This window comes from Aulonocara stuartgranti, assembly GCF_965226115.1.
Source record: "Aulonocara stuartgranti genome assembly, chromosome: 17".
Lineage (NCBI taxonomy): Eukaryota > Metazoa > Chordata > Actinopteri > Cichliformes > Cichlidae > Aulonocara > Aulonocara stuartgranti.
This window is the reverse complement of record NC_138953.1, coordinates 6633725-6661172: the sequence shown is the minus strand read 5'-3', so window position 1 is coordinate 6661172 and position 27448 is coordinate 6633725. Positions and strand designations below refer to the sequence as shown.

Here is a 27448-nt window from a genome sequence, read left to right as displayed (position 1 = left end):
CACTGGTTTTGTTTTAAATGTACGGGTCTTTTGTGCAGGACACTTGTAGTATCAAGGGCTCGTAATGAATATTTAATGATGTTGAGTAAAGGCTCGGAAAGATATAATTTCTGTCCAATAATTGGTTCTCTCTCTGCCAGACCTTTAGGGGTGATTTAGCACGCAACATGCTTAATGTAGACAGTTTATACGAAGCTGCTTTGAATCAAGTCATTGAACAATGTGGCAATAAAGCGGATGTTCATTTTTAGGATGCTGGTAAATTTGATTTATTTTCGCAAAAACTACATTTGTACAAAACAGCTTTAATATTAGGCAAAAATGTACAGTGAAAAAACAGTTTGATGAACTTCAATAAAAAGTTCACATGAATGGGTGGATATCAGCATTGGCAGGCCTGAGTGCAGCACATCAGGTGCATCTTTACCACCACCTCAAGGACATAATGTGGATAAAATAACAGAAACTGTTCATAATATGATTACACATGACCACAAACTTTGGTGTCAATAGTTGCCATAAAATTAGACCAACACTTCTGGTCCCCATGAAAAGGAAACATTACAGCAGGTGTTTATGTTATTGTGTCTACCTCCTGTGGCCAAGGCATACAGGCCTATAAGTCAGTATAGGCCATACAATGCCAGGTTAGCCAGGAATTGTGTATTTTTTTGGTAATTTATGAGTAGTCTGAGCAAATAATTCAACAAGGTAGGTTAATTTCACATGAACCTCTATCATTTTTAGCCAAAATACATTTCGTGACCTTGACAACATGCAAGATTTGTCTTTGAATTGCACTAAATTCATTGGTCCACATTGAAAAATACCACAATTTCCTTTCATTTCATGTCACAATTCTTCTGAAATGCCATTTATCCAACTCTTTAATGAGCACTTGTGTTATTTTGTATTTTGTACACAAAGGCATGGGTAAAAGGCCTCATGCACTTTAAAAGCAGATATACCTCAGTGGGTAAGGTTGACTTCACTGGTGTAAAATCAGATCAACACCTTCACCTGTGGTGTGACTTAGTTGCTCTTCTTCTGGCTCTTTCTGCTGGGAGGCTCACTGAACTGAACCACGTTGAAATGTATAAAAGTTCCCAAAAAATGCAGGAAAGCTGTAGTAGATATTAAGACTGGGAACAAGTCGGGCAGATGGGGCGGAGCGATCAGAACTGCGGCTGCGATGCTCAGGCCAACCATGGCTGCAATGCTGATGTAGAACTGTAAGAGATAAAGGCAGTGTGATTGTTGGCTCATTGAGACTGGGAGTTACAAGACCATGCAAAATGCTGATATCATAATAAACAGCACAGAGGCTCAGAAAAAACTGTGGATTACGTGCTGCTTTACAACATAAAAGAAAGCATCTCATGCTAGTCTAACAAAATAAGTTCACCTACTAAGTTAGTTACTTAGCCAGTGCCTTCATTTACACTGAAAACCTCTTTCAAGGTCCTTTATATTGTACGGTAAAGACCCTACAATATTAGAGTAAAAGATGAGTCTCTGTGAGCAAGCATTTGGAGGCAGTGGGAAGGAAAAACTCCCTTTTAACAGGAAGAAACCTCCAGCAGAACCAAGCAGGGGCAGCCACGTGTTGGGACCAGTTGGGGGGCCGGGAAACGGGACAAAAGACACTTATGTGAGGAAACAAGTGTAACTTTGTGCCTTTGGTCAAAGATGGGATCTCTGTGGCAGATAAGCAAAAATTTAAGAACTGATCAAAATGTTTGGAAAACATTTGTGGAGCTTGGCTTAAAAATATATTGCTGTGACACAAATATCTTTTACAGCTGTATTCATCAAAATAACAGCCTTTAGTCAAAATCTTTCATGTCGAGAACTCTTAAAATAAATGTAATAGTTATTAAATGAATTTTTTCATTTAGAAACTTGTAAAAACTGATTACCCCGGGCTATAAACAAACTGTTGACTTTACCCTTAACACTAACTATGCACATAACATCAAACTAGTAATTTAATTTAAAATAGAGCCCATATGACATTGAATATTTATAACTAAGTGACAGACATCAAATTAGTCACTTGAGAGGTGCTATAAAGAAACGAGGTCTGCAATATCATATTACAGCAAATTAGATTTTTTTTCTTCAAGGTATGGTCACTGCTTTTTATCTCGTTACAGATTTGCAAACAGATGTGATGGTGAGCGTCACATCATTCATCTATCTGCTTGCGGTTTATGACCCAAAGATCAGTCTGTGAGGTGCAGGAAGCACCTCGGGCCTGCCAACCGCCCAGCCGCCCAAAACCCATGAAACCTTATCCCCATCATTGGGGCTCGCTATTTATGCTGCTTGTGTAAATAAATATATCTAGGCAAACCTGTGTTAATGACACGTGCTATAAAAATACACCTTCTCCTAATGTCTGACACCCCACCAGTGCCCCTGTCGCTAAGGGGTCGGCAGAGAAGCCACTTCAGACGCTATGGAAACTTAAATAAGCGATAAATAATTCTTTGGTTGGCAGCAGCGTTCATCCCTGGACAGCTTACACAGCTTACACCAGCACATGATATTTATTTATACAGTCGGGCATGTCTTCTCACACAGTTGCAATTTAGGTCTAGTGCCACTGGGACCCTGATATCAGCACTCTTCTTACTACAAATGTATCATCTGTACATCCTCCACCCACTATGTAACAGAGAAAACATGTCTTTGTCTTTGTTTGCCAACTGCAAAGCCGAGCCTTTATTATAAGCAAGCACACAACATGAACGAAACCACACTTAAAAGATAAAGCGTTAAATCCAGCTAATGAAAAATTGTTCATATTGGGTTGTGCTGGAGTTTTACCTGCTTTTTCTTGTGCGAAATCTGTATTTAGGTCAAAGTCTAATTTAATCTGAATGACCTTTAATAACCTTTAGTAGCAACAAACTAAAACAGCAGCCATAATTATAAACGTTAACCCCATCTGTGGGACAGCACCACACACAGCCAAAATCAATGCTCTTTGACTTAACAAACTGACATTTACTAACTTTGATTTAATGTCTAGATTTTAATTCTTCACACTACTATTTAGTGCAACTGGTAACAGTGAATCATATTTTAATGAAATACGTGCATTCAAGCGATTTGTAACTATAACTGAAATGTGTGAGTGTGAAATATGTAGTGAACTAGAAGGTTGAAGAATCTTATTGGGATCTTCAGTGAGAAATCTGCACTGTAGCTACGTTACTGCAAACCGCTCTGAAACCCTCAGTGTAACCTGACATGCACCTGATATGGAAATGTAACTACACGTCACGTCGATGGAGCAGGCAACTATTTTGATTGACCTGTTCAGTACGATCAATTCCTCCAGTGCATTTTCGCATACGCAGTTTTTTAAAAAATTAGCGAAAGCATAACAATCATCGTCTCAATATAAGGAATAAGGACTGTCGCCATAGATGTGAGGGAATGTAGAAAGAAATGGAAAAACCTGAAAGAAAAATATGTCTACCTATGAAAAAAAATGGCCATAACAAAAAGTCAGGACCCAGGACTCAGGATCCAGCAGTTCATTTCTTTCTATTGAAACAAATGGACTGGACACGCTCACATGCTAATTAACACGTCACATTGCACAAACATAAATGCTGGCAACCATGTCGGTTACACTGTAGACTGCTTCACAGGCTTTACAAAGATTCCCTACAGGGGCCATCTAAATAAGGCCTTACACTGGAAGAACCCCTAAGTGTACTCAAGTACAGTTCTTGAGTAAATGTGAAACAGTTACAAGATTTCATATATGCATGGTTTCTTTTGATGTGCAAACAAACAAATCAGTGAATATTTGGAACTATAATGTAAATTATTATAACAGCACTTCAATACTGACCTTCCATCTCACTATAAAGGCCAGGTCCATCTTCAGTACCCAATAAAACAGCTTGTTGTAAGCTCCCAGTCTCAGTTTATCCTCTGAACAGTGATCCAGTGCAGACAGTAAATAAATGCTGAAGAAGAGGAAGCCCAAAGAGGTCACAATGTAGGGCACCAGCAGGCCGTCCTTCAGGAACAAAGGAAGCATGCTGCACACAGAGACAGGAAAAGGACAAGCATAGCAGATTTTATTACATTTTAAGCCTGTCTGTCTGTTGTCATGGCAGAATCAGTTTCAACTACTGTAGCAGGACCTACTGCACACATAGCAATAGCAAAATATAGCTATGAAAATTCACAGGTGTGTAGTTCAGACCAAAATGAGCATCAAGTCTCTGGATGGTCCTGTTCCAATACACGAATACAAAGTGAAGAGCACCACAGGGCGACCGTGGCTCAGGGGGTTGGGAAGCGCATCTGTAACCGGAAGGTCGCCGGTTTGATCCCCGGGCTCTCTGTCCTGGTCGTTTACACTTTACCCTACCGCCTACTGGTGTTGGCCAGAGGGGCCGATGGCGCGATATGGCAGCCTCGCTTCTGTCAGTCTGCCCCAGGGCAGCTGTGGCTACAACCGTAGCTTGCCTCCACCAGTGTGTGAATGTGAGAGTGAATGAATAGTGGCATTGTAAAGCGCTTTGGGTGCCTTGAAAAGCGCTATATAAATCCAATCCATTATTATTATTAAAAGCACCCCCAAGTCTCACATTCTTTTTCATTCTTGGCATCTTTGTATCTCTACAAACAAAAATATTTGCACCTGTATAAAGACAGAAAAGTTCTGAGGATGGGCATGAACTCACGCTGATGTCTTTGGTTAGTTCAATGTAATATAGCCCCAAAAGCAAGAATCACACGTGATTCTTATATCATGAAGATATTATAGCTATTGCCTTTACATGCAAGGTACAGCTGGACATTTATACACACAGTGTATAAATGTGTGTATCAGAGGAGGAAGACAGGACGTCTTCCTCCTCTCACCCCGAACCAGTCGTGGCAGATGCTTGGCCCTCCCTGAGCCTGGTTCTGCTGGAGGTTTCTTCCTGTTAAAAGGGAGCTTTTCCTTCCCACAGTCACCAAGCGCTTGCTCGTAGCGTTCATCTGAGTCTTGGGGTTTTCTCTGTATTATGGTGACCTTACAATTCAAAGCAACTGTTCTCGTAAATTTGGTGCTATAGAAATAAAATGCAATTAAATTAAATTAAATTAAACTGAACTGAAAAGAAAAGGGACAATATCAGATTTTTAAATGATTGTTAGAAAATAAATCAAGTTTGATCCTACAGCTGATGGAGAGCACGACAGAGTTTCATACCCATCAACATCATTAAGTTGAGTGCAAAGTTTGTTAAGTGCAGCAGTAAGTCAAACAGTTTTTATCCTGCAGGCCTGTATGTGCATGCATCTCCCAGGGAGAGATGGCTCTGTAATTCACGAGGAGCTTATCTTAGTTTAGTAGAGGAGCATGGGCAAGAACAACAGTTGACTCACAGTGAATCACACAACGCCCCAGCTTATAAAAACCTTTCCCCAGACAAAAAACTACTTATTCAGATTTGGACTCAAACAAAAAAACTTCTATTCAGTAGATAAATGTTTAACACTTCCTCCATTTACACTGACTGGCTGCATTCAGTGGCCGTAAAGTGGTCATGCTTGACCATCCATTCAGCCAGTTCTGCTAACAAAAGATGTATTTTTTTTCTTTTTTAAATTAGTCTGGAGAGGATGCAGATAATGTGAAAGTCCAAGGCAGACTGTACAGGGGAGCAGCTACAGAATGACCTCCTGTCCCTACACAACACACACTTAGACAGCAGGCATGCAGACTATGCAGTGTAATCCCCAGATATCCTTATACTAAACCACACGCACAACAATTAGTGCTGCCGGAAGAATTTAACAACAGCTGGTGAAAGTTAGATGGAGCATTTGCAGCACTACTTGTGTTTTCCATTCATGGTGCTTAGCTCCAACCCACACAGCACACCATTTAACTTTTCAGGTTAATTTTTGTATGTTTCTCATTAAATAAGAGATAGAAAACAAAGTAAAAGAAATGACAAGAAACAGCACCCAACAGCCGGACACCAGATTTATACGCAAGCAAATCAAACGGGACATTTTAAAGCAATTATAATTGCTGAACTTTTTCCCATCATAAAAATAACTATAATTGCATAACTCTATTATTCCATTATCCAAGTTGCAGTAAATAAGATTTAGAAACAAATCTAACAACAGATCGCCCGTTTTTATATGTTAATCTTCCAACCTTTGTGTGTTGTCAGTGATTTCAAAAGACTTTCCTTCTTACCTGAATGTCGAGGCCTGTAGGAACCAAAGGGCCATCAAGGGGAGGTCATTCAGCAGGAGACAGGCAGGCCTAGAAAAAGAAATTCAGATGAACTCAATATTAAATAGACTGCCGTGACTTTTGCGATTAGACAAGACTAGAGTAAAAAGAATATTAAAGCTACTGAGCTGATCAAACATCCACTTACAAGTATTTACAAGTCAGTCAGTCTTTGCTGTACCACATTATTTTATTCGAGAATACATCTTTTACACTTTAGCTAAGTTTTCTATTTTCATTTGAAGAACTGCCAATGTTTTGCCAAGAAGTTGCAATGATACATTTATGACCGCATGCGTCACATGCACATGCATCTGTGTTCATATGCGTTTAAGCCTGTTGCTAATTGAACTTGCTAGCTCGCTTCAGTGCAAGTTGTACACTCTGCTCAAAGGGGGGCACTTTCCATCAGTCCCCGATCCCATAATTACAGTCAGTGCTCTTCGGTGATCCTGTTACAGCCCAATAATTGATCCTGCGCAAACAACACCCCGAGCTGCCGCCTACCATTCTTTCCTAATCCCTGGACATGTATTACTGATTGATTCAGGAGGACAGGTGGGAGATATAACTCAATAGTTAATAAAGCAACAATCTACCCTAATCTAGATTAATAGATGAGCCCAGATCTAGGAACCAAATCCCTCGCTGTCAAATCTATCCCAGGCTTTTCACCCCACCTACAGCTTTCTACATATGGAGGTAAATGATAATGAAGCACGCACGCACGCACACACCTCACTTCTTTTAGTGCTGCTTTCACCCTGTTAAATATGACCCAACTCTGACACAGCACAAATCATGGCAGTGGAAGCAGGGTTCCTATCTGTGTTGACAGAGGTGAATAACTTCTCGGTACTTAAAAAGAAATCTGGGGGTACAGCAGGAGGATGACGTCATTTTTACAAAGCGAACATGATTTGAAACCATTAGAATTCTGTACGACATAATCTGAGATTTGACAAGGCGAATGGCTCCTTTGTGAGTAGAAATTAAATCTATACTCGTGAATATTTCAGATATCGCTACAAGACAGAGAAAGTACCATTTACATTTGTCACTCAATGAGACAAACCTCAAGAAGTTACAATTATCTTCTTTGTACTTACAAGGCAGCCAAAAGGATGGACTTCTCATGGACTTGAAAGGAGAAGAGGAAGAACGCCAGGGATGAATTGACCTTAAAGTGACATTGGGGCTATCAGTAAAACTGCTATATTTAATATTACACTTTTTATTACAAAGGGAAGGAAGAGAAACATATTCGAGATCGTCTTCTCAAAAAAGAAACTGGGTTTGTTAAATTAAATATGATACTTATGTATGATAAACCTCACTGGCTTAAAAATGCTGAATGCCAAAAACACTCACCAAAGCCAGTTTAAAGTGCCAGAAGGTTGGTTTTGTTAATAGCCTGATACAGGAAGGTAGAACCGCCAGGAGAGTGCAGGCAAGACTGAAAAACAAATGAAGATGGAAGATGAAGTTACTGAAGGAAAAAACAAAACAGTATCACCTGTGCTATGTAGGCAATGTTATTCTCAATTGCATTTGCATGACATTTCAAGGTTTGTATGCAAGTCTTATGAACTGAGTGGACGTGGATGCATGGAAATGTTTTTCATGAAGACTTTCCTAATACATTATTTTACCAAGGCAACAAAATACATAAAAACAGCACGATTTGTTTTCATTAATTGGCACTGTATGAATATCAGCATTTAACTCTCAGTTCATGCCACAGTTCTTTTTAGACAGCCCTCTGATCTGTAACCAAGTTGTGTGCAGTGCCGTAATGGACCAAAATAATGGCCCCTGCTGAGGGTTACCAGGCAGTAACCCTCAATTGTCACCTTCTGGGGGTAGAAGCGTGAGAAAAAAAACGTGTTGGAGTCAGTGTGTATAAATGTGCTGAAAGGTCAGGCTGCGAGTTAGTTTGAGGTGTCAACTAACTAAACTACAAATCATAGAAGACAGAAAGAAGTGTACATGTACAATATACACAAGAGTAATGGCAGACCTGTAAGTGGATATTTATTGTGTATGAAAGCAAGTGTGCTACTCGTGTGCTATGTGTAGGGCATTTGCTGTCTGGATGGAGCTGTATGACTTTACACAGCTGATTCATTTTATGTACACCCACAGCAGAGCATTTAGCAATCCACCCTGTGCGCCATAAAGACAGCAGTGTTTTTCATTTGTTTCAAATGCACGACAGTAAAAGAAGTCTAACTTGATCCCCAGACTTAGCAGTCTGGCAGAAACGTGTCCGTGCTGCGAACGCAGGACTCCTAAATTTAGCGTGCTGGGTTATTTAAGCAGGCTCCACCACGACGCAACTGTTGCAAAAAGTTTTTCTAAGCGTGGCTGCACAGGACCCCAACTTTTGGTCAAGATAACTTCTAATGTATGCGGAGAATCAGCTTCTCTTTCATACCTACATTAGAATTACATTTGCACACAAGATCCATAATTATGCTAAAACAAACAAAAAATAAAACCTCGCCGTCACATCGATTGAGTCTTTTCAATATTTCTCGGGTGTTTTAAAATGTTGTCACCACATTTTCAAAGAGATCAATGACTTTATGTTCAAAAGCTCCTCATGAGATGTAAGTGATGACCTTACTTCCAACTACTGGATCACTGTCTTTAAGCTTGGTTTTTTCAGGAAATGAAAGGAGTGAGGAAAAAAATCAAACAGAGGGAGAGAGAGAGAGAGAGAGAGAGAGGAACTGTGTGTGTGTGTGGGGGGGGGGGGGGGGGGGGGGGGGGGGGGGTACAATAAAGTGAAACTTGTTAAACAGATAGAGGGATCACCTGAGGTAGAGCTGAGAGTCACCTGACAAAATGGATCTGATCTTTATCAGGGTGTTCAGGCTGCACCATGTGTTAGCCACTTTATCCTGTATACACATACACACACACACACACACACACACACACACACACACACACACACACACACACACACACACACACAAACACACAAACACACACCTTGGTCAAATAGAAAATGGCAGGAAACACAAAGAATTAATTGTTCTAAGAAATTATTCCTTCTCAGAAAGTGTAACAAAATTCCTCTGTGGGATGACGTTTATTCATAACCCTCCATCATACATTTTCTCTCCTGTCAGGAAAAGCATGGGGCTTATTTGTAACCTTGGGGTTTTGGGATCAAGTTTGATGAAGTCGATATATTAAGCCAATAACTTTCTTTGAATTCTATTTTCTGACAATAGCTGTTATCTTTTTGATTTGTTGCTTTGCTGATAAATGTCAGGCATTGGAAAAGTGAAGACATAATTTCGAGCATGAATGGATGTTTTTAAACTATAATCCAAAATACGGCTATAAAAATTTAAAATATATATATATCTGAAACAAAAAAGAAGTAGCAAATTCTCATTTTTGGGAGGCTGAATCCAGAGGAAGTTATGGAAAAAATAAGCATGTAAACATTTACATTATTTACTATTATCATTATTAATCAAAAGTCGTGCAATTTCTCATATTAGTGTCACTTTTGTTAATAATGTGCCTCATTTCTAAGATGACTGAAATTATATATACGATACAGTACACGGTATGCGTGAAGCTTCCTCTTTAATACCAGCTGAAAAGTACTTGCGGTTTAAAGCTGATATCAGATGAGGAGCTCATTGTGTGTGCTTCAGCTGATTTAAGTGCTTAAGCAGTTGTGCCGGGATATCGAGGCCAAAGCCACCAGTGTGCGCCATGATATCACACATCACAGAGGCTGTGGATGTTTTCACTGTGTGATTCTATCTAGAAAATCTATTTCTGGCCTCTTCCCTCTCTTTTGTTCTACAGCTGCTGGCTGCACAGCTGTGCCGATCTTAATGGCAAAGTAGTCAGCAGCACAGGGCCGTCCAGTGCTGTGTTTTCTCAGCCCAATCCCTCTGTCCTTCCTTTCTGGCTCATTGCTCCAAATAACTGTTACAGCAGTGCAGCAGGCAACACATGGATGTCAGGGTGGGCTGAGCGAGAGCGGTGCAGCCCCCTTCACCTATAAACTAGCATGGAATTTCACAGGGAGAAGCATTTGGTGCCATTTTTGTGTGCAGGCAGCAATGTGAGACGCCAGAATGCAGCTCAGTGGGTAAACTTACAACTGCTCCCTCACAGAAGCCACCGGGACCACCAGTCACCAGCCCTCTTCTTCCCCACCGCCCCTTCTCGCCCCGTCCCCTTGTCCGAGGCGTCTGCTTACGTGCACAATTTCCCAATTAGTTCAGGACAACTTGCCCCCAGCAGCCCCCTTCGTGCTGTCGTCACAGGCGAGCATAGTGTCTCTCACACCCTGTGTATTATGTTTGAACCATTTCGTTGAACAAATACTGCCGCGGTGCTCGATGCCAGCCGCTCCCCCGGCAGAATTTTCAATTACTTCTCACATCCGTGACACCTTATGGTGGGTTCCACCTCGGGAACCGGGACAAGAGGGGGTTACAGGGTTTCAGAAACGAGAGCCGCAAAGCTTGGCCTCCGAGCTGTCAGTCACACGCACGCACGCACTCTGACTGCGGAGGTGTTTCAAGTATTCTTGTTCGCCATCATCACTTTACTTTTTTAATTAATATCATATTCCAGTGACCAGGCTATAAGTGGGTGACCACGGTATATCAAACATGTACATTTGTTCTTGCAAAACAGTCAAACATACGCTTATGTGTCTGTTTTCCGAAGATGTAGTCAGTAGGTGAAAGCAGCTGTCCGACGTGCTCTGATATGCCTTCAAGTGTTGCGTCCACCAGACTCCTTGGTTCGTATGGCTAGAACATGGCTGTGCTACGAGGTGGCGAAAACAACCTGGTCATAAATTAGTGAGATTTATCTCTATCCTCCTACTGTACACCCCAAACCCCAACACCTCCCGGAGATAGAGTGAAACTGATCTCCTGACCTTTCACAGATTTATTCCACTGTTTTCTTTGATCCTGCAGGGTATCTGTTTCCAAGCAGCTAAGCGCTAGTGGATGGAAGGGTATTTCGCCATGCTGTGAGTACGGAACCAGTGCAATAGCGGAGTAGTGCCGTGTGTGTTGTTTCTAACATTGGTAACAGCTTAATGCTCGAAACAGTAGAACAGTAAATCCTTTAATAGGAAACAGCATTTCACAGTAATTCTCAGCCCAAAGAGAAGTCGTTTACCAGTGATCATAAGATGTGAAGTTGCTGATATTGATCACAGTAATTTGCTTTGATCAAACAGAAACATAACTGCACCCACGCTGGCTTAACCCACAATGGAAATTTTTAAAGTCCATATACATCCCTTTTTATTACATGTCACTGGTTGTACTTGGAATTGTATTATACTTGATTAAAATAATTGCTGTCTTCCCATTTTCAGTTAAAAAACTCAATTCAAGATTAACACGGCTAGTATTCGTTTCAGCTCTATATTATTTATATAGTGCAAAATCACAACAACAGTAACCTCCCTACAATAATACTATTTTGGATAATTTTTTTTTTTTAGAACCAACCATTAATAAATGCATAAAGTAGGTTTTCAGCATCACTCTGTGACAGGATGTTTCGAATTTTAGAGATATTTTTGGAAAAATGCAAGAAAGCAGTCCTAAATATTTTTTAGTATGCACATTGAAGGACATATCCTGCTGAAAAACAGCTCCAAGATTCAGACCAAGGTAATACCGTCCACACTAGTTAGAAACCAAGTCTCTAAGATTTTTAGTAAAATAACCTCAGTTTTATCTGAATTTATAAAGAGAAATCTTTATGGATTTAAGATGTTCCTGCAGTTTAACGAATTAATGTGTGAGTTCTGGCTTGGATAGATAAAGTCAGGTATCATCTGCATAGCAATGAAAATGTATGCTATCATTTCTAGTAACACTGCTTAAGAGAAGCACGTATAGTGTAAATAGAATGCAGATGTTGTTATGACAAAAGCATACATGTTTTCTTTTTAATATTATGTTTGTCAGATGTGGTTTTTTGGTAAACCTTTGATTTAAGGAACTACACGTTACCTCAAACAGACCCCGAGCCACGGGAAAAATCCTCCTGACCACCTGCATGGCCTGGCTGGGTTCAGCCAGGAAGGGCAACCAGCAGAGGGCAAAAGTCGCCAACACTGTTACACCAACCCTCACCAGCAAGAAAAGCCTACATGAAAAGACAACCAGGAGAGTAAATAATCATATGTCATAAATAATGAACTAATGAAAACAAGCAATTACTAATACTTTCCCCACTTCCTATAATCACTTTCCCCCAGATGCTTTAGTATTTACTTTAAAATTGTCTGTGAAAACAGTTCACACATACTGTGTGCAAGTCCTAAATTTGGGCTTTGACCCTTGTGTTAAGGAATGCAGTGAAAGCCATGCATCAGCTGAAAGTGTTCAGTGTAGGTCAGGATATCTTGTCAGCTGTAACTGTGAAGCTGCTGGTTAAGTTGCACACACAGGCATAGCTGAGGAGTTTGGGCATGGCCAGAGTGTCATCTGGACATATCTTCCCCCCGGGCCTTCTAATCCAGCTCTCCATTTGCTACTAAATGCCCTTGGTACATTGTTACTAGATAAACAGACACTGGACACACTAGTAACAGCATCCAATCTGATTACCTCAGTCATTCTGTGACACTCCTGAGGACACTGCTATCTTATACACTGACATTACATATCTAGTGTGGGCATTCTGTTGAAACATATGTGCACAGTGATCACAGAGTACAAGCAACAAATGTAGAGTTGAACATTCAGGATTTCACAGTCATCACTATAAGTCCTCCTGAGACATTTTGTGTTCGGCTCTAGTGAAGGGCATCACTGATCGCAGCGTGTGGGGGAAAGGCAAGTATGCACACATATATATATAAACGCGATCCACCTGTAAACTGGAAAGCCAAAGAGTCTTCTGTGTTACCTTATTTGATTGCTTTTTAAGTTTAATGAACAAAAGTACAGTGCTCAACAAATTTATTAAATCACCTGTTTAAAACTAAAAGAAATATATTGTTACTTATTAGGAAAACAACAAACTACATACAGGTTTTTATACCCAAATTTGAGCCGGCACTTTGAACTTCTCTAAGAATTTAGAAATTAATCAAGTGTAACATTCAAAAACTGAAACGTATCTTTCTCGTGAGTAATGTCAATGAGTAAGTGTAATTTGGCATATTAATCAAAAAACAATAATGTGCTTTTTAATGTCCTTGGGCAAGACACTTCACCCGTTGCCTACTGGTGGTGGTCAGAGGGCCCGGCGGCGCCAGTGTCTGGCAGCCTCGCCTCTGTCAGTGCGCCCCAGGGTGGCTAATGTGTGTGTGAATGGGTGGATGACTGGAAGTGTAAAGCGCTTTGGGGTCCTTAGGGACTAGTAAAGCGCTATATAAATATAGGCCATTTACCAAAGGGCTTGCACATGTTCTAGAGAAAAAAATGTTTTGGTAATTACCAATACTGTTAATTTTGGGCGGCTATGACATAAACCTTACATCTAAAAAAATTGTTAAGCACCGTAAATACAATCCCAGTAAACAATATTGGGATTTTTTGTTTGTTTGTTTTTAAATGCTGTTGCTTTTCTTCCACATAGTAGCACTGTGAACTTTATGTTACCACCAGCACGCTAAAATGCTTACCAGTGTTGTGCTTAAAATTGATTGTCTTCCAAAAAGTAATTTACGATATTTGACATAAAACAATTCCCCATAACTGCTGTAAATAACTTGTTGGGCTATGATCTGTCAAACATATCACTTATTAATGATATCAAGCCATTTTGAGCCAGAAAGAACAGTCTTGTTACAAGATAGAACCTAAAACCAGTTTCACCCTTAAATATTTTTAAGAGAGATCTGGCCAAGAGGGCAGCAGATACTGCAACAAAAATAACATCACAGCTCTACCGAGACATTTTAAGTGGCCCAAAAAGACTGGACTGATTAGAATGCAGGTACAAAAATTAAAAGTCACAAGTATACCCGTACAAAACAGGACATTTCTTTATTTTATATGTAACCCTTTCAGAAAATCCTGTTGATAACAGGCTGTTTACCAACATAAGGAAATGTATTACACATAGAAAACACCTAAAAATATTGGAAATTGCTTTAATGCACAACACTGGGATTTGTTAAGTAACCATTCTCATCATTTTAGCTTACAGTATTTGAATCATACTATTATCTTTTTTTTTTTTGCCTGTCCTGTCTGGCACTGTAGCAATCAGAATTATTGTCTGAAGGCCAAGAAAAATGGACCCCAACTGGACCCTTGAATCATACTAAGAATCATACTATTATCTAATCAGTGCTAAAATTGTGGGTGAGGTTGGAGATGAACATCTGGACTATGCGTCAGTGCAAAAAACAATCATCTTCATTATGGAAGGAAATAATAAGACTCACCCTCGGCCCATCAGGCCCGTTTTGATGCACTTTCCCAGAAGGTAACAGAAGAAAGGCAAAGCATGGTACAGCTCCATCTGTTTGTAGTTGAGAGCCAGAGAGAAAGCCATGGAGCCCAACACATCCCAGCCCAGACCCAAAGCCAGAATCCCCCACAGGGCAAAACCCAGGCTCACTCCGTTGTACCTGATACCGTTAAGGTTAATTTTGGTCTGGAAGGGCAATTTTCTGGAGCTAAACAACTTAATGTTGCAGATGTATAACAAGCGATCCAGAAAATAGCTGCTGATCCTGAGGTCAGTTCTGCTGCATAGTGTGCACATCGTCAGCTTTTCATTGTTGTATTTGGCAGTGGCTGAATAACAATAATAACAGCCTGGTTAGCTGGTGCGCTCTTCATCTCTTCAAACTGTTTTTGTAAATCTATTGTTTTAAGCCAGAACAACAAATGTTTTTAATCCTATTGAACCTACTGTATGTAGGAAATCTGAATAATAAAGAATGCAGAAATTCCACATCCATCCTAGGATCAGCTGTTCAGCGTTTCCATAGATATGCTGTGGTGCTAAATCTGCCCCATGGGACAAGCTGTGTTTTTTTTGTCTTTTTTTTTTAAAGTTATGTTACGTAAGTCAGTAAAATAAATGTATATTTTTATGTTGTTAAAATATTTTAAATGCTTAAATCTCTGTTTCTCAGTGAACTAAACTCAAAAGATGCTGCAAATATATACAGTGTTAAAAAAAAAGAAAGAAACACTTTTTAATCAGAGTACAGCATCAAATCAGTTAAAAGTCTGGGATATTGATCTGGTCAGTTAAGTAGAAGAGTGGTTGTTAATTCAGCTGCTTTAGTGTTAATGAAATTAACAACAGGTGCACTAGAGGGGCAACAATGAGACAACCCCAAAAACAGGAAAGGTTTTACAGGTCACTGAGATTATTTTTTCCCCTAGTTTTGTATGTGCCTAGGGACAGTATCACTACTCGCAGCCTGAGGTGATACCTGGACCCTACAGAGGTTGCACAAGTAGTCCAAGTCCTGCAGGACAGCACATCAATGACATAAGGTTTGCTGCCTCCCAGCACAGTCTCAAGAGCATGGAGGAGATTCCAGGAGACAGGCAGTTACTCTAGGAGAGCTGGACAGCACCGTAGGTCCTTAACCGACCAGCAGGGCCAGTGTCTGCTCCTTTGTGCAAGGAGCACAAATTTCACTCCTAACACATGACCCAGTCCATATCAGTTATAGATATCCAGCATGATTTTTTCCCATTGAGATTTGATCTGTTTTAGAGCAGTGCATTTAAATATAACTCACTACACTTTATTATGATTGGAGCTTTCAAGTGTGATACCTTTATAGGTCATTATTTCATATTACATTCAATTTAATTACATTCAGGACAACCTTAATGGTACATATAATATACAAGAATACAATTTATAATAGGAATGCACGTGTGCATAAAGGATACTGGAAATGTCCGTAGTCAATGAGAATTAATCCTGGGTACAGTAGAAAGCAGAACATAACGGAAACCTAAAAAGGGAAAAGGACAGACATTTTAATTCAACGCAGCAGTAAAAACACAACCTTTTAAAATCAAATCCTGTGAGAAGCTTGTTTAACTACAATTCCTCTTTCACTGTTTGATAACATAAGACACCGTCAAAACATTAGAAATGATCCCTTCAAATTGACTGCACTGTAAATGTATGAAGACCAGCTGAACTGTAATAACATCATATAACCAGATTAACTTACAATAATGACGCCATAATTTCCCAATTTGGAGGTCTAGTGCTGTAATCTGTTTTAATAAGGGTGGGTTCCCAGACTGAGAGAAAATGGGCTGGTCTGGGTCTTTAACTGAAAACTAATCATTTCATGCTCAGCTCGTCTCTGACCTTTTTCTTAGAGGATCCATCAGTCAGGTATAAACAGTATAAAACCACCGCAGGGATGTATATCAACAAATCTGCAACTAACACTGAAACAAAAAGAAAAAAATACAGACTGCATGATCTCAAATTTACGTTATACAAAGTAACAGAAAAGGTCCATGGGTATACAATGATGTGAATGATTACAGTGATTTGGGCATAATATCTAAGCAGGTATAACCACAAACATTGCTGTAAATATGAAGTAGACATGGATTATGAATGCTTTTCTTTTTCTTTCACCTCTCATAGTTACAGTACCTGTAGTTCTCATGAATAGCTTGTGCTGTGTACTTTCATAACCTCTGGACTTGTGGAGTTCCACCCATTCAGGGTTTATTGTTTTGGCTCTGCAGAAACAACAAAGCATGTATTTTGATTTTTTTTTCTTTTTCCTTACAGAAAATGTACAAATACTTAACTTTATTGGTTCCTAAAAGTGGGCAGTTGTGTTATTACATCACTATACCTTAACATTTCTCCCATGGTATGCTCACTCTTGTTCTGTCTCTCTCCTAAATTAACATTCAAATATTATGTGAAAGATCCTTTTTAAATAATCCAAATGGCTTACAGATAAGCACAGATCCAGCTGTGGTAAGCAGTGAGGGGAGGATAGTCAAGACCCCAGTAGTTCAAGTCATTGTTTGTAGTATTGAAGTACCTGGGGGAGCAGAAAGATCACATAGTTTCATCAACAAAACTGTTTCATACTACATAAGCAATGTAGCGTGTACTGTATATAGGAAAAACTGTTGTTGATGTTATCCGTATTTAATGTTTCGCACATCAGTCCATCTCAAACTTGTAAGCTGGACACAAGAGCAGGAACAGCACATGTCAGTAATGTGCGTCTTGAGTGTCACAGTACATTTCTCAAATCCATGACCTGTAATAAGACCCAGTTACTACAAACAGGTCCTGTGAATAAACACCGGGAGGTGCTAGACTGACCATTCCTGAATGGGGAGGTTGTAGGTCACTTCTTGCCAGTGCCTCTGAGCTTCATAATCGCCGAACATGGGAGGTTTCCCCGCCCCTGGTGGAAAATCATTGAGCCGTTAGTGTGAATACTATGAAGCTTGCATCATGAACGAATGGCCACCACACAACACACCCGCGCTAACACGTTTTTAAATCACTGAGTGGACGCTAACTACCGAAAGAGTCACTCTGATACGGTTAAAACAATTTGAAAGCATTGTTTTGACTAGTATAAACAGCACTGTACCAAGGGAAAGTAGTGTTTAAACGCCGACCTCCACAATTTTCCTACCTGAATATGAATTTAGCGAAACTCCCCATCTCGCAATAATGGAAAGCAACACGCAAATTGATACGAGACTCCACGTCTGCATAGCTTTACTCGGTAAAATGAGGATTTGTGGAAGAAATAAACAATAAAAATCGGTACATTGAAACACTTTTGAAATCTGTTTCGCTTCCTGTATACGTCACTCACCAAGTCTTCGTTTCAACTACTCATTGGTCGCTGGATTTCTGACGTTGCGACCGACAGTTATGATGCGTTCATGAATACTATGGAAATAATTGACATCTTCACTTTTGTCGATCATTCGTTCAGTTGTTGCAGTAATCAAACGCGTTTTAATAATCCAGTTTCAGATCATCCAAGAACTTTTTTTAACACGTGACAGGAAGTTTTTTTGGTATATTACTCTCACAGTTTGTGCTCACTTGTTAGAAGTTACAAGTCGAATAATGTATTCTAAATTTCCCAGGCACAGTGAAGGCATCTCTGAAAAAAGATTTATGATGGGTATTATGCATTATTAAAGATTTATTTCTTCCGTATTTTCGCTTTTTTTTTTTTTGCAGCTGATGCTGAATTTGGAGGTTAGAGGCCGCCTGGTAATAAATGAACACTCCTAAGATTGCTTAATAACATGGGTTGGGGGGGCGAGGCTGACTGCATAGGCATTAGGCAACTCCAGGCCTCCAGTGCTGGTGTCCTGCAGGTTTTAGATGTGTCCATTATCCAGTACAGCTGATTCATAACAATCATAATCAGGAATATGAATTTGTCAATTCCAATAGTCTACAATATCCACATAACATGATTACATTTATAATGAAAAACATTTTAACATTTCTTATCAATATAAATATGACTATGAAACATTTTTGAAATCTCAAATTATATCCAAGAAAGTAAAAACATAATAATACTATACAGTTTATAATATATTTAGTTGTTTTCTGCAAATTTGGAGGTACGTGGAAGCAGAACAAACAAATTGGCAGATAAAATGGATGCACATGGAATCAATAAGTTTGGACATTAAAGAAGCAAGCATCCATGCCAAACTGGAAATTGTTACTGTCATAACAAATGCTTAATTCTAAGTCTTTGCAAATAGCTCAGGAACAGCTGATTTCACAAAATTTATATCAAAGTGACAGAGAAAAATCCACTATATAATCAGCAGCAGAGGGGCGACAGTCTAACTAGTGTATTAGTTTGTGTTAATCTTCTGTACACAGATGTAGATATGGGTATCACATCCTTACCTTGTCTTCCCTGCACACTGTAGGCTAAATCCAAGCCAGAGGGCGTCTTTCTCTTTGTGACCTTTTCTTTTGTTGACACCATCATCTTTGTTCTCAAGGTGTTAGGGTTTGTTGGATGAGACATGTTCCTTGTGGTTCTGGCATCAATTATGCATAAATAATAATAACCTCGGACAACTGCTGATTTGCAATGACACTTTCATTACAACAGCAGCAGCCTATAACTCACTGGTACCCATTAGTTATTAATGCCCAGCCACGCCAGCTTTACTTTGTCATTTATTGCTTCATCTCTATGCCTTTTTAAATATTCAGCAACTGCTGTACCTACATTTACTGTCTGTAATCTCCGCCCAGGAGAAGGCTATAGCTTGTGGTGCAGGATGACCTAGTTATTATTAAAGGCCTAGGCCTTGCTTCCCAATGTCACTAAAGTCTATCATGTCAACAGTCATGTTTGCTACAGCAAGTCAAGCCGGATCAACAAATCCAGAACTTCATAGAGATTTCTCCTATTATGTCTTATTTGGGAATTGTGATGATAAAGAAGTCCTGCACCTTTTCAGATTCATTCTTGAGTGCATAATTAATTGCCATTTGGAAAAATCCTGCACTATTTGTGTGCACTTAATAGCATTTCAATTCTGTGCTAGGCTTTGAAAGCCTACGTCCAGAGGGGTGTTGTATCAGTCTGGTTCAGTCTTTCAGTTATATTTGGCAGTCACTCTCTGAAACAAAGGTCATGGTTTGCACTTTAACAGCTTACTTTGAACAATATCATCACCCAGATGTTTAATGTTCTGCATGGATCAGAGACTTCTCTGGTATGTTAAAGACACATCCACCCTCATAGGGTCCTGCAAAATGTGGAATTTTGGCTTCTGAGATTGCAGCATCATTACACTCTTAAACACTAAATTTGTGTACTTGGACAAGACAGATAAAAACTAAATGCAAATGAAGTTCAACAGCCATTTTTGCCTTTCGGTGGGACAGAAAGGAGGATTTAAATGGGCTCATGAGCTCTAACAAGCCTCAGTGCAAGTGGACAAATCACTATTATATATTCCTGTGCAACTGTTTACTTGGGTTTCAGTGAATGGACAAATTGAACTATTTTTCATGCATCATTGTTTGCAGTGATGTCATTTCCCAACCTGCTACAGGATGTTTTTGTTTTACTTTAGCATCCCACAGTTTGTGCATGGGCTTGAGTCCCAAACCTGAAAGCTAAAACTCATACAGAGTTACAGATGACTATACACTGCTCTAGCAGCTAATATTGATCACGCATAAGCAGCATAGTGTAACATCAGTAATTGTAAGTTTTTGGTTTTAAAGGTTGTACTGTGAAAAATAAAGTGCATTATGTTGGATATTAATTCAATTTCTCTATAAAATATTCCTTCTTAATCTACCTCACGCACTTTGAACTTAAGAGTTGTAGCAACTTCAACGGGCAGTGATAATTTCTCTCTTTCAGTTTTCTGTGTATAGGTCTTCAGATTCCCCCCCCCACCACCACCACCACCACCACCTTTTACGTTTTTTTTCTTCACACAGGACAGCACAAACGTATGTCTAACACAAAAGAGATCCAAGTAAAAATAAAAAAAAATGTTATGTTTTGTTTTTTGTTTTTCCCGATAATCTAACTTTAGGTTCAAAAAGAGCTGTGACCTCTTTTTATATCACGAATGCTGACTGGACACATTTATGCATTGATAATATACTAAAAAAAAGGATTTGTTACCTATCATAGCCACAAGCACAATCAGCACTAAAAAACAAAACAAAAATACAAAAAAAAAAACAACCTCTACATAAACTCTTTCCGCTCAGGAGGTTATATGGAGGTAAAACAAGTCAGGAATCACAGAGAGAGAGAGAGGGGCGGGAGAGCGAGCTGTATTTACAGATTGTGCTTGGATACTAATATAGCCTGTCTGGTGGAGCTGTGGGAACTACAACCCAGGCTTTTCTCCACCTGTGCACAAGCACGTGCAGCTGCATGGCTCATTATCGTGTGCGCCCGTGCGGGCGGGCGCGCGAGCGTCTATAAATGAGCGTCTTCGTTCGTTTAGCAAATTGTGCGCCATAGTTTGCACCATAATTACACGAAACTGCGCTTGGTTTTGATGAAACAACAAGTAAGAAATAACTTTAAGCTAACGTAGCATAATTTTAATAATAGTAATAATAATATTAATAATAGCCATTAACTCTGTTATTGTTATTATTGCACTGGCTTACCCTTTAAGTAGGCCCGTGCTGCTAGAAATCTTGTTCATGCCTGTATTTGCAGCACTGCAGCTTCGGTTCAGGAATTTAGTGCTCTGTCGTTAACAAAAGCTTTGCTTTCGGTGTTTCCTCTCTGTGTTGTATCTTAAATATTAACACAATTAACGTTACCAATTTTAGCTTAAAGGGAAAAAAAACCCACTTGCAGATACTCTGCTACAATGTTACTACAAACTACAAAAATAATGGTAAATGGTAAAACATCACTTATGATCTAAAATCAAATTTGCAGTTAGATTACTCGGATAAATTTGTCCAGCAGGAAGTGTGTGTGTGCAAAGAAGAAAGAAAATTAGGTGGAAAATGTTGATGTATTATTTCAGGTTTTCACAAATATTTATTTTATTTATGATCACCCTAATTAAGAGCCGCAGGTGTATGTTGACGCCCCCTAGCGGCATGGATGTCACGGCCTCAAGGTGTTGTCAGCCTGCAACATCGCTCCTGTTGCAAGATCTCACACCCGGGCTTCACACTGCAACACTGCAAGTGTAATTATAGATGCTCGCATCCTATAAGACAGACGCGCGAGGCTGGGTTAATGTTGCTTTGTGGAGTCTGAATAGCCATGTACACACGTCACACAAGAAATAAATTAGAGGTTTAAATAAACAGGTTCAACAAGTGCAAGTTTGAGTCTTTTTGGTATTTAAAATTTGATGCTTTTTCTGAATATTTCTGCATCCCCCAAAATTTCACTCACCTTTCTCTAACTGTACTCTTTAGCCATCACTTCATTGTAGAGCCTGCTATATTTAATGCCTTGTCATTTTATAATCGCATGATCGAATGGCAAGGGAAAAAAATGGCAGAAATGATCAGAAATCTATTACGGGCAGTGCAATGCAGACAATGTCTCACATTTTAATTTATATATTATTTTTATGTTTCAGTAGATAAATAATCAAAGACTGGTCTTTAAAATAATAACATCACAGTCACTGCTGTAGGTAATTTGAATGATATCAATAGTCTGAATAATAATGAATTTAGTAAGTAGAAATGTCACGGTGACATTGGAGAAGACTTTTGCATCATCAGCACCTTCTTCGGTGTCTGAAAGTGAATTGGAGCGGAGAGAGAGGCCTTTTTCTCTTTCCCATGGGGATCAGATAAATATAGCCCCTAAAACCCCTCGCGCTCACCCTCTTTCTCTCTCTCTCTCACACACACACACATTTACACATTCACACTCTCGCTTTCATATGCACACACGCACACCACTTGCTGTTTGTGTAAAAGTGATTAGCCAGACACAACTGCGAAATTGTTACCTTTATAGGAGCCAAGCCACAGAATATCGCGCAAAAGCGTACAGCGTGTGATGTGATGGTGAACCTGTGGTCTAAACTGTAACCCCCTGTCAGGGAGCATTGTCAGGAAATTCCAGGGTAAATACTTTAATAAAGGGCTACACTGATTTGTGCTCAATATTCACCTCTTTATGCCACATCCCATCATCTGAAATATGATACAAATTAGATGTATGCCTTCCTGCAAAAAGCATAAATATAAGGTAGGCATACGCGCAAATTTTCAGGATTGAATTTACTCTATAGCAAGCTAATCTCAAAGCTTTTACAAGTTTTTTTTATTTTTATTTTAAAATTTACGATTACATATTATTCATACACCTTTGTCAGTATTTTTAGTTATTTTTATTTGCATACTATTGTTAAATTGTAACTTTAAATATGTTTTTAAACGCTACCACGTCAATCGCAACAGCAGTAAAAAAATATATTTTGTTAAATTCTAATCCTTAGGAAGTGTAAAGTAAAGTGTAAAGTATAACTAATTTTTTTCTATTTCAATTTCTAAATAATGAAATACTTTGAATTATGCTGATAAAATGAAACATTGAAAGTAATGTTAAAAACATATATGTTATATATTATTATTATTAATAATAATATTTTATATATTCGATATTTTTAAGCCTGAAAACAGACAACAAAATAAGACAGCTTCGATTTTTTTGTGTAGCAATATTAATAATGTATGCTTTACACGAACTGTGAAGTTATTCAAATTAAATTTACGATTTATTTTTTTTTACCGTGAAAAATGTTCCCTTGAAATAATGCGATTTTTTTTCTCAAATCACGTGTCAAAAATGTTAAGAATGTTAATAATGAAAATTGATTTTTAATTCTTTCTTAGATTTATTTACAAATAAATTCAGTTTACAACACAATATAGCTACATAGAATTACATATATTTGTATTTTTTAAAAATTATTATTATAAACAGTCTCTTTTTTTCCAGAGGTTTTGTGTCTTGTATGAAAAAGAAGCCAAAGTAACTATGTCCAGTTGAGCTTCTGTTACAAAAGGAAAGGAGAAAAAAAACGTAAAATAATTACCACAGATCTCAAACAGGAACAAAGGGGAGAAAGGAACAGGTAAAAGTCAAACTGGCAAAATCATTTGTCTTTTTTTATACAAATATTTACAAATATTACCTGTACAGAAAAAAATCTTCTTTTTCGTTTTTTGTTCTCTGTTTTTCAACAGTCTTTACATGGCTTTACAGTCCAGTGCTGCCTATAAATTTGTGCTTTTCACACTTCCCAGTAATAATGTCTCTATATAAAAATATGAGTTTGCTTTCTCTTCGGTTTGAAGTCATTGTGAAGGCCATTTGGACACTGCCGCCGCCGCCGCTGAGGGTAAAACGTGTCCAGAAATAATATTTGAAGGTACACTGAGGATGGGCGCGATAGCGGCTGAGGTCCGTGACAGAGAGAGGGACTGCGCGCTCAGCAGGGCCGACTGGACGGTCACAGGAGGCCGCAGGAAAGCCTGAGCTGCGCCCGGCGAGGAAGAGGAGGCACTGGACACCCCGATTATATTTTCTATACTGAATGAAGGTCTGTTTGAAGGCTCTGATTTGATCATAGACGCCGTGCTGAGACTACTGAGTTGAAGCTGAAGGCTCGGGCTGAGCTGAGAGTTGAACGCTTTTCTGTTTAGCTCCGCCGAGGGCAGGAGAGGGACGCCCGGGGGCAGCATGGGACCTACAGGGGGGATGTACGGGTACTGCAAAGCAGCCGGATGGGAATACGCCGCCGGGTGGATACCGTAGTGTCTCCCGTAGGGCCCTCCAAGACTGTACGCCCCGAAACTTTGCATCATGAGAGCAGTCTGGTCCCTGAGCACATCTGGCTGAACTCTCTTGAACCTTTTCCTCCTCCTGAGGAAGCTGCCGTTGTCGAACATGTCCTCTGAAGCGGGGTCCATGGTCCAGTAGTTGCCCTTGCCGGGGTTACCAGGTTCCCGAGGGATTTTTATGAAGCAGTCGTTGAGAGACAAGTTGTGACGGATGGAGTTTTGCCACGCCGGGAACTTCTCACGGTAATAAGGGAAGCGGTTGCTGATGAATTCGCAGATCCCGCTGAGGGTGAGCTTTTTCTGCGGGCTTTGCAGGATAGCCATGGTGATAAGTGCGATGTAGGAGTAAGGCGGCTTTACCAGGCTACTCTTGGGCTTCTGGATCGCACCTGGCGCTGCGCTCTGGTCGTGACCCTCTCCTTTTCCGGTGCCCGATTCTGCCTCCCCGGCGCTCTCGCAGCACGGACTCCCTACCCCGGACGTCATCTCCTCTTTCTCCACCTCGATCTCGTCTTCCACCTCCTCGTCTCCCATTTCCCCCCGGAGGTCGTGCAAGATGCCGTCTCCTGGGCTGTCGCAGTCGCTGTCCACCCTCTCCATGCCCTCCTCATCTCCCTCGCCCACTACGTCAATATCCACGTCCTCGGCTGTGAGCACAGTTTGGCCGGACATGTCGCTGGCTCGTTCGCTGCCTCCAGACAGGGTCATCTCACTTCTTACTGACACCGTTTTATTTTTTTTATTATTAAAAAAGTCTCACTGCAGCCGAAAAAGACAGAGCAGCCGCGCGATCAGTGCGCTCGCGCTGCTGGTTGTCAACAGATCGGATGCTTTCCCCTCCCCAAAAATCTAAATGTGATCGAACCGGACGCCTGCCAGTCCAGCCGACAAGGAACTTCAAACTTCTACAAATATTTCTCCACTCGGTCAGTGAGCAGGCCCGGGGAGCAGCACGTCTCGCCTAGAAGTTGTTTTGCAGACAGCGCGACTTTTGCGCTCCGACGTCCCTTCTCGGTGCTTAGATTTCCTGGACGAGCGATATTTGGAGAACCGAGCCGAGATGACACATGCTGCTCTGAAAAAGGCCGGGGCTTTTAACAAGACTGTCTGATAGATTACTTTCCCTCCCCACTATAAGATATACTATCAGCGCTGGACACGTGGTTTGGTGACGACAGACGCCCCCCTGTCCTCTCTCCACTCTCCTCCCTCCACCCACCTCTCCTCTCCTCTCTGTTAAACCATGCAAACTGGAGTTGTTTCATGGATTTGTCAACAATGGGACATCAGCAGTGCTGCTTTCCGCTTATTTTTGTGTTCGTCCGTCATAGACCATTTAACGGTGGCAGAGGGAGGAGGAAGAGGAGGAGGGGGAGAAAATTGGCTCGCGTGATTGAAAGATCTGACGCGCAATAATGTGACCGCGTTAAAAAACAAACCAAAGCTTTAACTTTGCTAACGCGAACTCTGCTGACAGCTGCAGAATGAAAACGACAACAGCTAAGTTAACGGAATCTTCCTTCAAGTTCATGAATGTATTGACTTCTATATATATGTATTGACTACTTATATATATATATATATATATATATATATATATATATATATATATATATATATATATATATATATATAAACTGTTTAATTGTGCATGCGTAGTTTATTTTTAATCCCCACACTTTATTTTAGCGTAGAGTCCGTGCATGTAACTCTCCTTGAAAGGATACGTTAGACATGTTTTTTTTATTGATATTTTTGCTTGCTCTGTTCATTCGGTGCTGGAATTGCATGCCTCGGTGCTCCCAGCTTTAAAGCCCGGTCGCGTAAATCCAAGCAGCGAATGCAAAGCATGAATTCCAGTCTATTTATTCCCGCAGGATTTAGCCGAGGTGGGAAGAATATTGAAGAAGCGGCAGCAGCGACGATGAATGGGACGAATGCAGAATTTCCTTCAGAGTTTGGAAGAGGTGCTAACGACCCCCCCCCCCCCCCCCTTTCCCCCGTGTCCGTGTCACCCGAGTTTTTGCATTTGAAAAAAAAGTAGGAAATGCGGGCAGCGGGTGAGTGCAAAGAGAACGTTTATTCACAAAAGCGTGAAGGTGAGCGGTGCAGGCTGAGCTCTGACAGAGGGGGCACGTCAGGTCCTTTACACAAGGCTTCCTGCGTCGCGTGCGAAAATCTGGGAGGACTGATAGGAAAGCACGAGCTGCTGTATTTAGGCCGTTTGTCAAAGCGGCTTATCTTAACGTTTGTGTGTTAAAATAAAAACAGCAATTTAGACATTTTCGAGCTTGACATAGGCGCCTTGAACGTACACACGGTTTCTGGAACCTCTCAGGAGGAAATACCTAAAAATCAGCACGAGCCAGTTACTTAATGTCAGGGCTTTATTCAAATAAAATTAACGATACAACACTGAATTATTATTATTGTTATTATTATTATTGTACTTAATTTGTATAATTTGGGGGTAAATTTGATCCCTTAAGTGCCTTCACAGCGCCTCTTCACCGGCACCTGAGCTGGCGAAGCTAAAAGTGGGATTAAATTAAAACACTATCATTAATAATGCGTGTGTGTTCGGGTCAAAAGGACGGAATCGTGGATTCCGATCGGACTGGCTCCGCGTTAATCTCTCGATGACCCGCGCGATCTGGATGTCCGTCAATACCGGGGCTACTTAGAAGATGAATCCAGAGGCTTGGGGTCAACTTTCATCCTGTTCCTCCGCGCGGCGAGAGTGTATTTAAGGAATCGCTTATTTGCTTTGTGGATTTGTCAGATTAAAACATAAAAAAAAAAAGATATATAGTTGAGTTTTAATTGACAGATTTTTTTCAATATATATTTTTTCTTTTTAAAAGGAAA

The 27448-nt window shown here is 40.1% G+C and overlaps 2 protein-coding genes across 2 annotated transcripts; both read right to left on the bottom strand.

Moving 5' to 3' along the window:
- Nucleotides 1-260: 260 nt before the first annotated feature.
- Nucleotides 261-18099, bottom strand: alg6 (ALG6 alpha-1,3-glucosyltransferase). Its single transcript, XM_082511906.1, has 14 exons — nucleotides 17910-18099; nucleotides 17588-17672; nucleotides 17208-17297; nucleotides 16895-16983; nucleotides 16598-16680; nucleotides 16165-16229; nucleotides 14688-14873; nucleotides 12298-12433; nucleotides 9092-9177; nucleotides 7643-7727; nucleotides 7381-7451; nucleotides 6233-6301; nucleotides 3872-4064; nucleotides 261-1230 (listed from the first exon to the last, which is right to left on the bottom strand). Exons 1-14 carry the CDS (start codon nucleotides 17989-17991, stop codon nucleotides 1033-1035), a joined length of 1518 nt encoding a protein of 505 aa, XP_082368032.1. The 5' UTR covers nucleotides 17992-18099; the 3' UTR covers nucleotides 261-1032.
- Nucleotides 18100-23617: 5518 nt separating this feature from the next.
- Nucleotides 23618-26110, bottom strand: foxd3 (forkhead box D3). The gene has a single exon (XM_082511454.1). It carries the CDS (start codon nucleotides 25286-25288, stop codon nucleotides 24095-24097), a length of 1194 nt encoding a protein of 397 aa, XP_082367580.1. The 5' UTR covers nucleotides 25289-26110; the 3' UTR covers nucleotides 23618-24094.
- Nucleotides 26111-27448: the final 1338 nt, after the last annotated feature.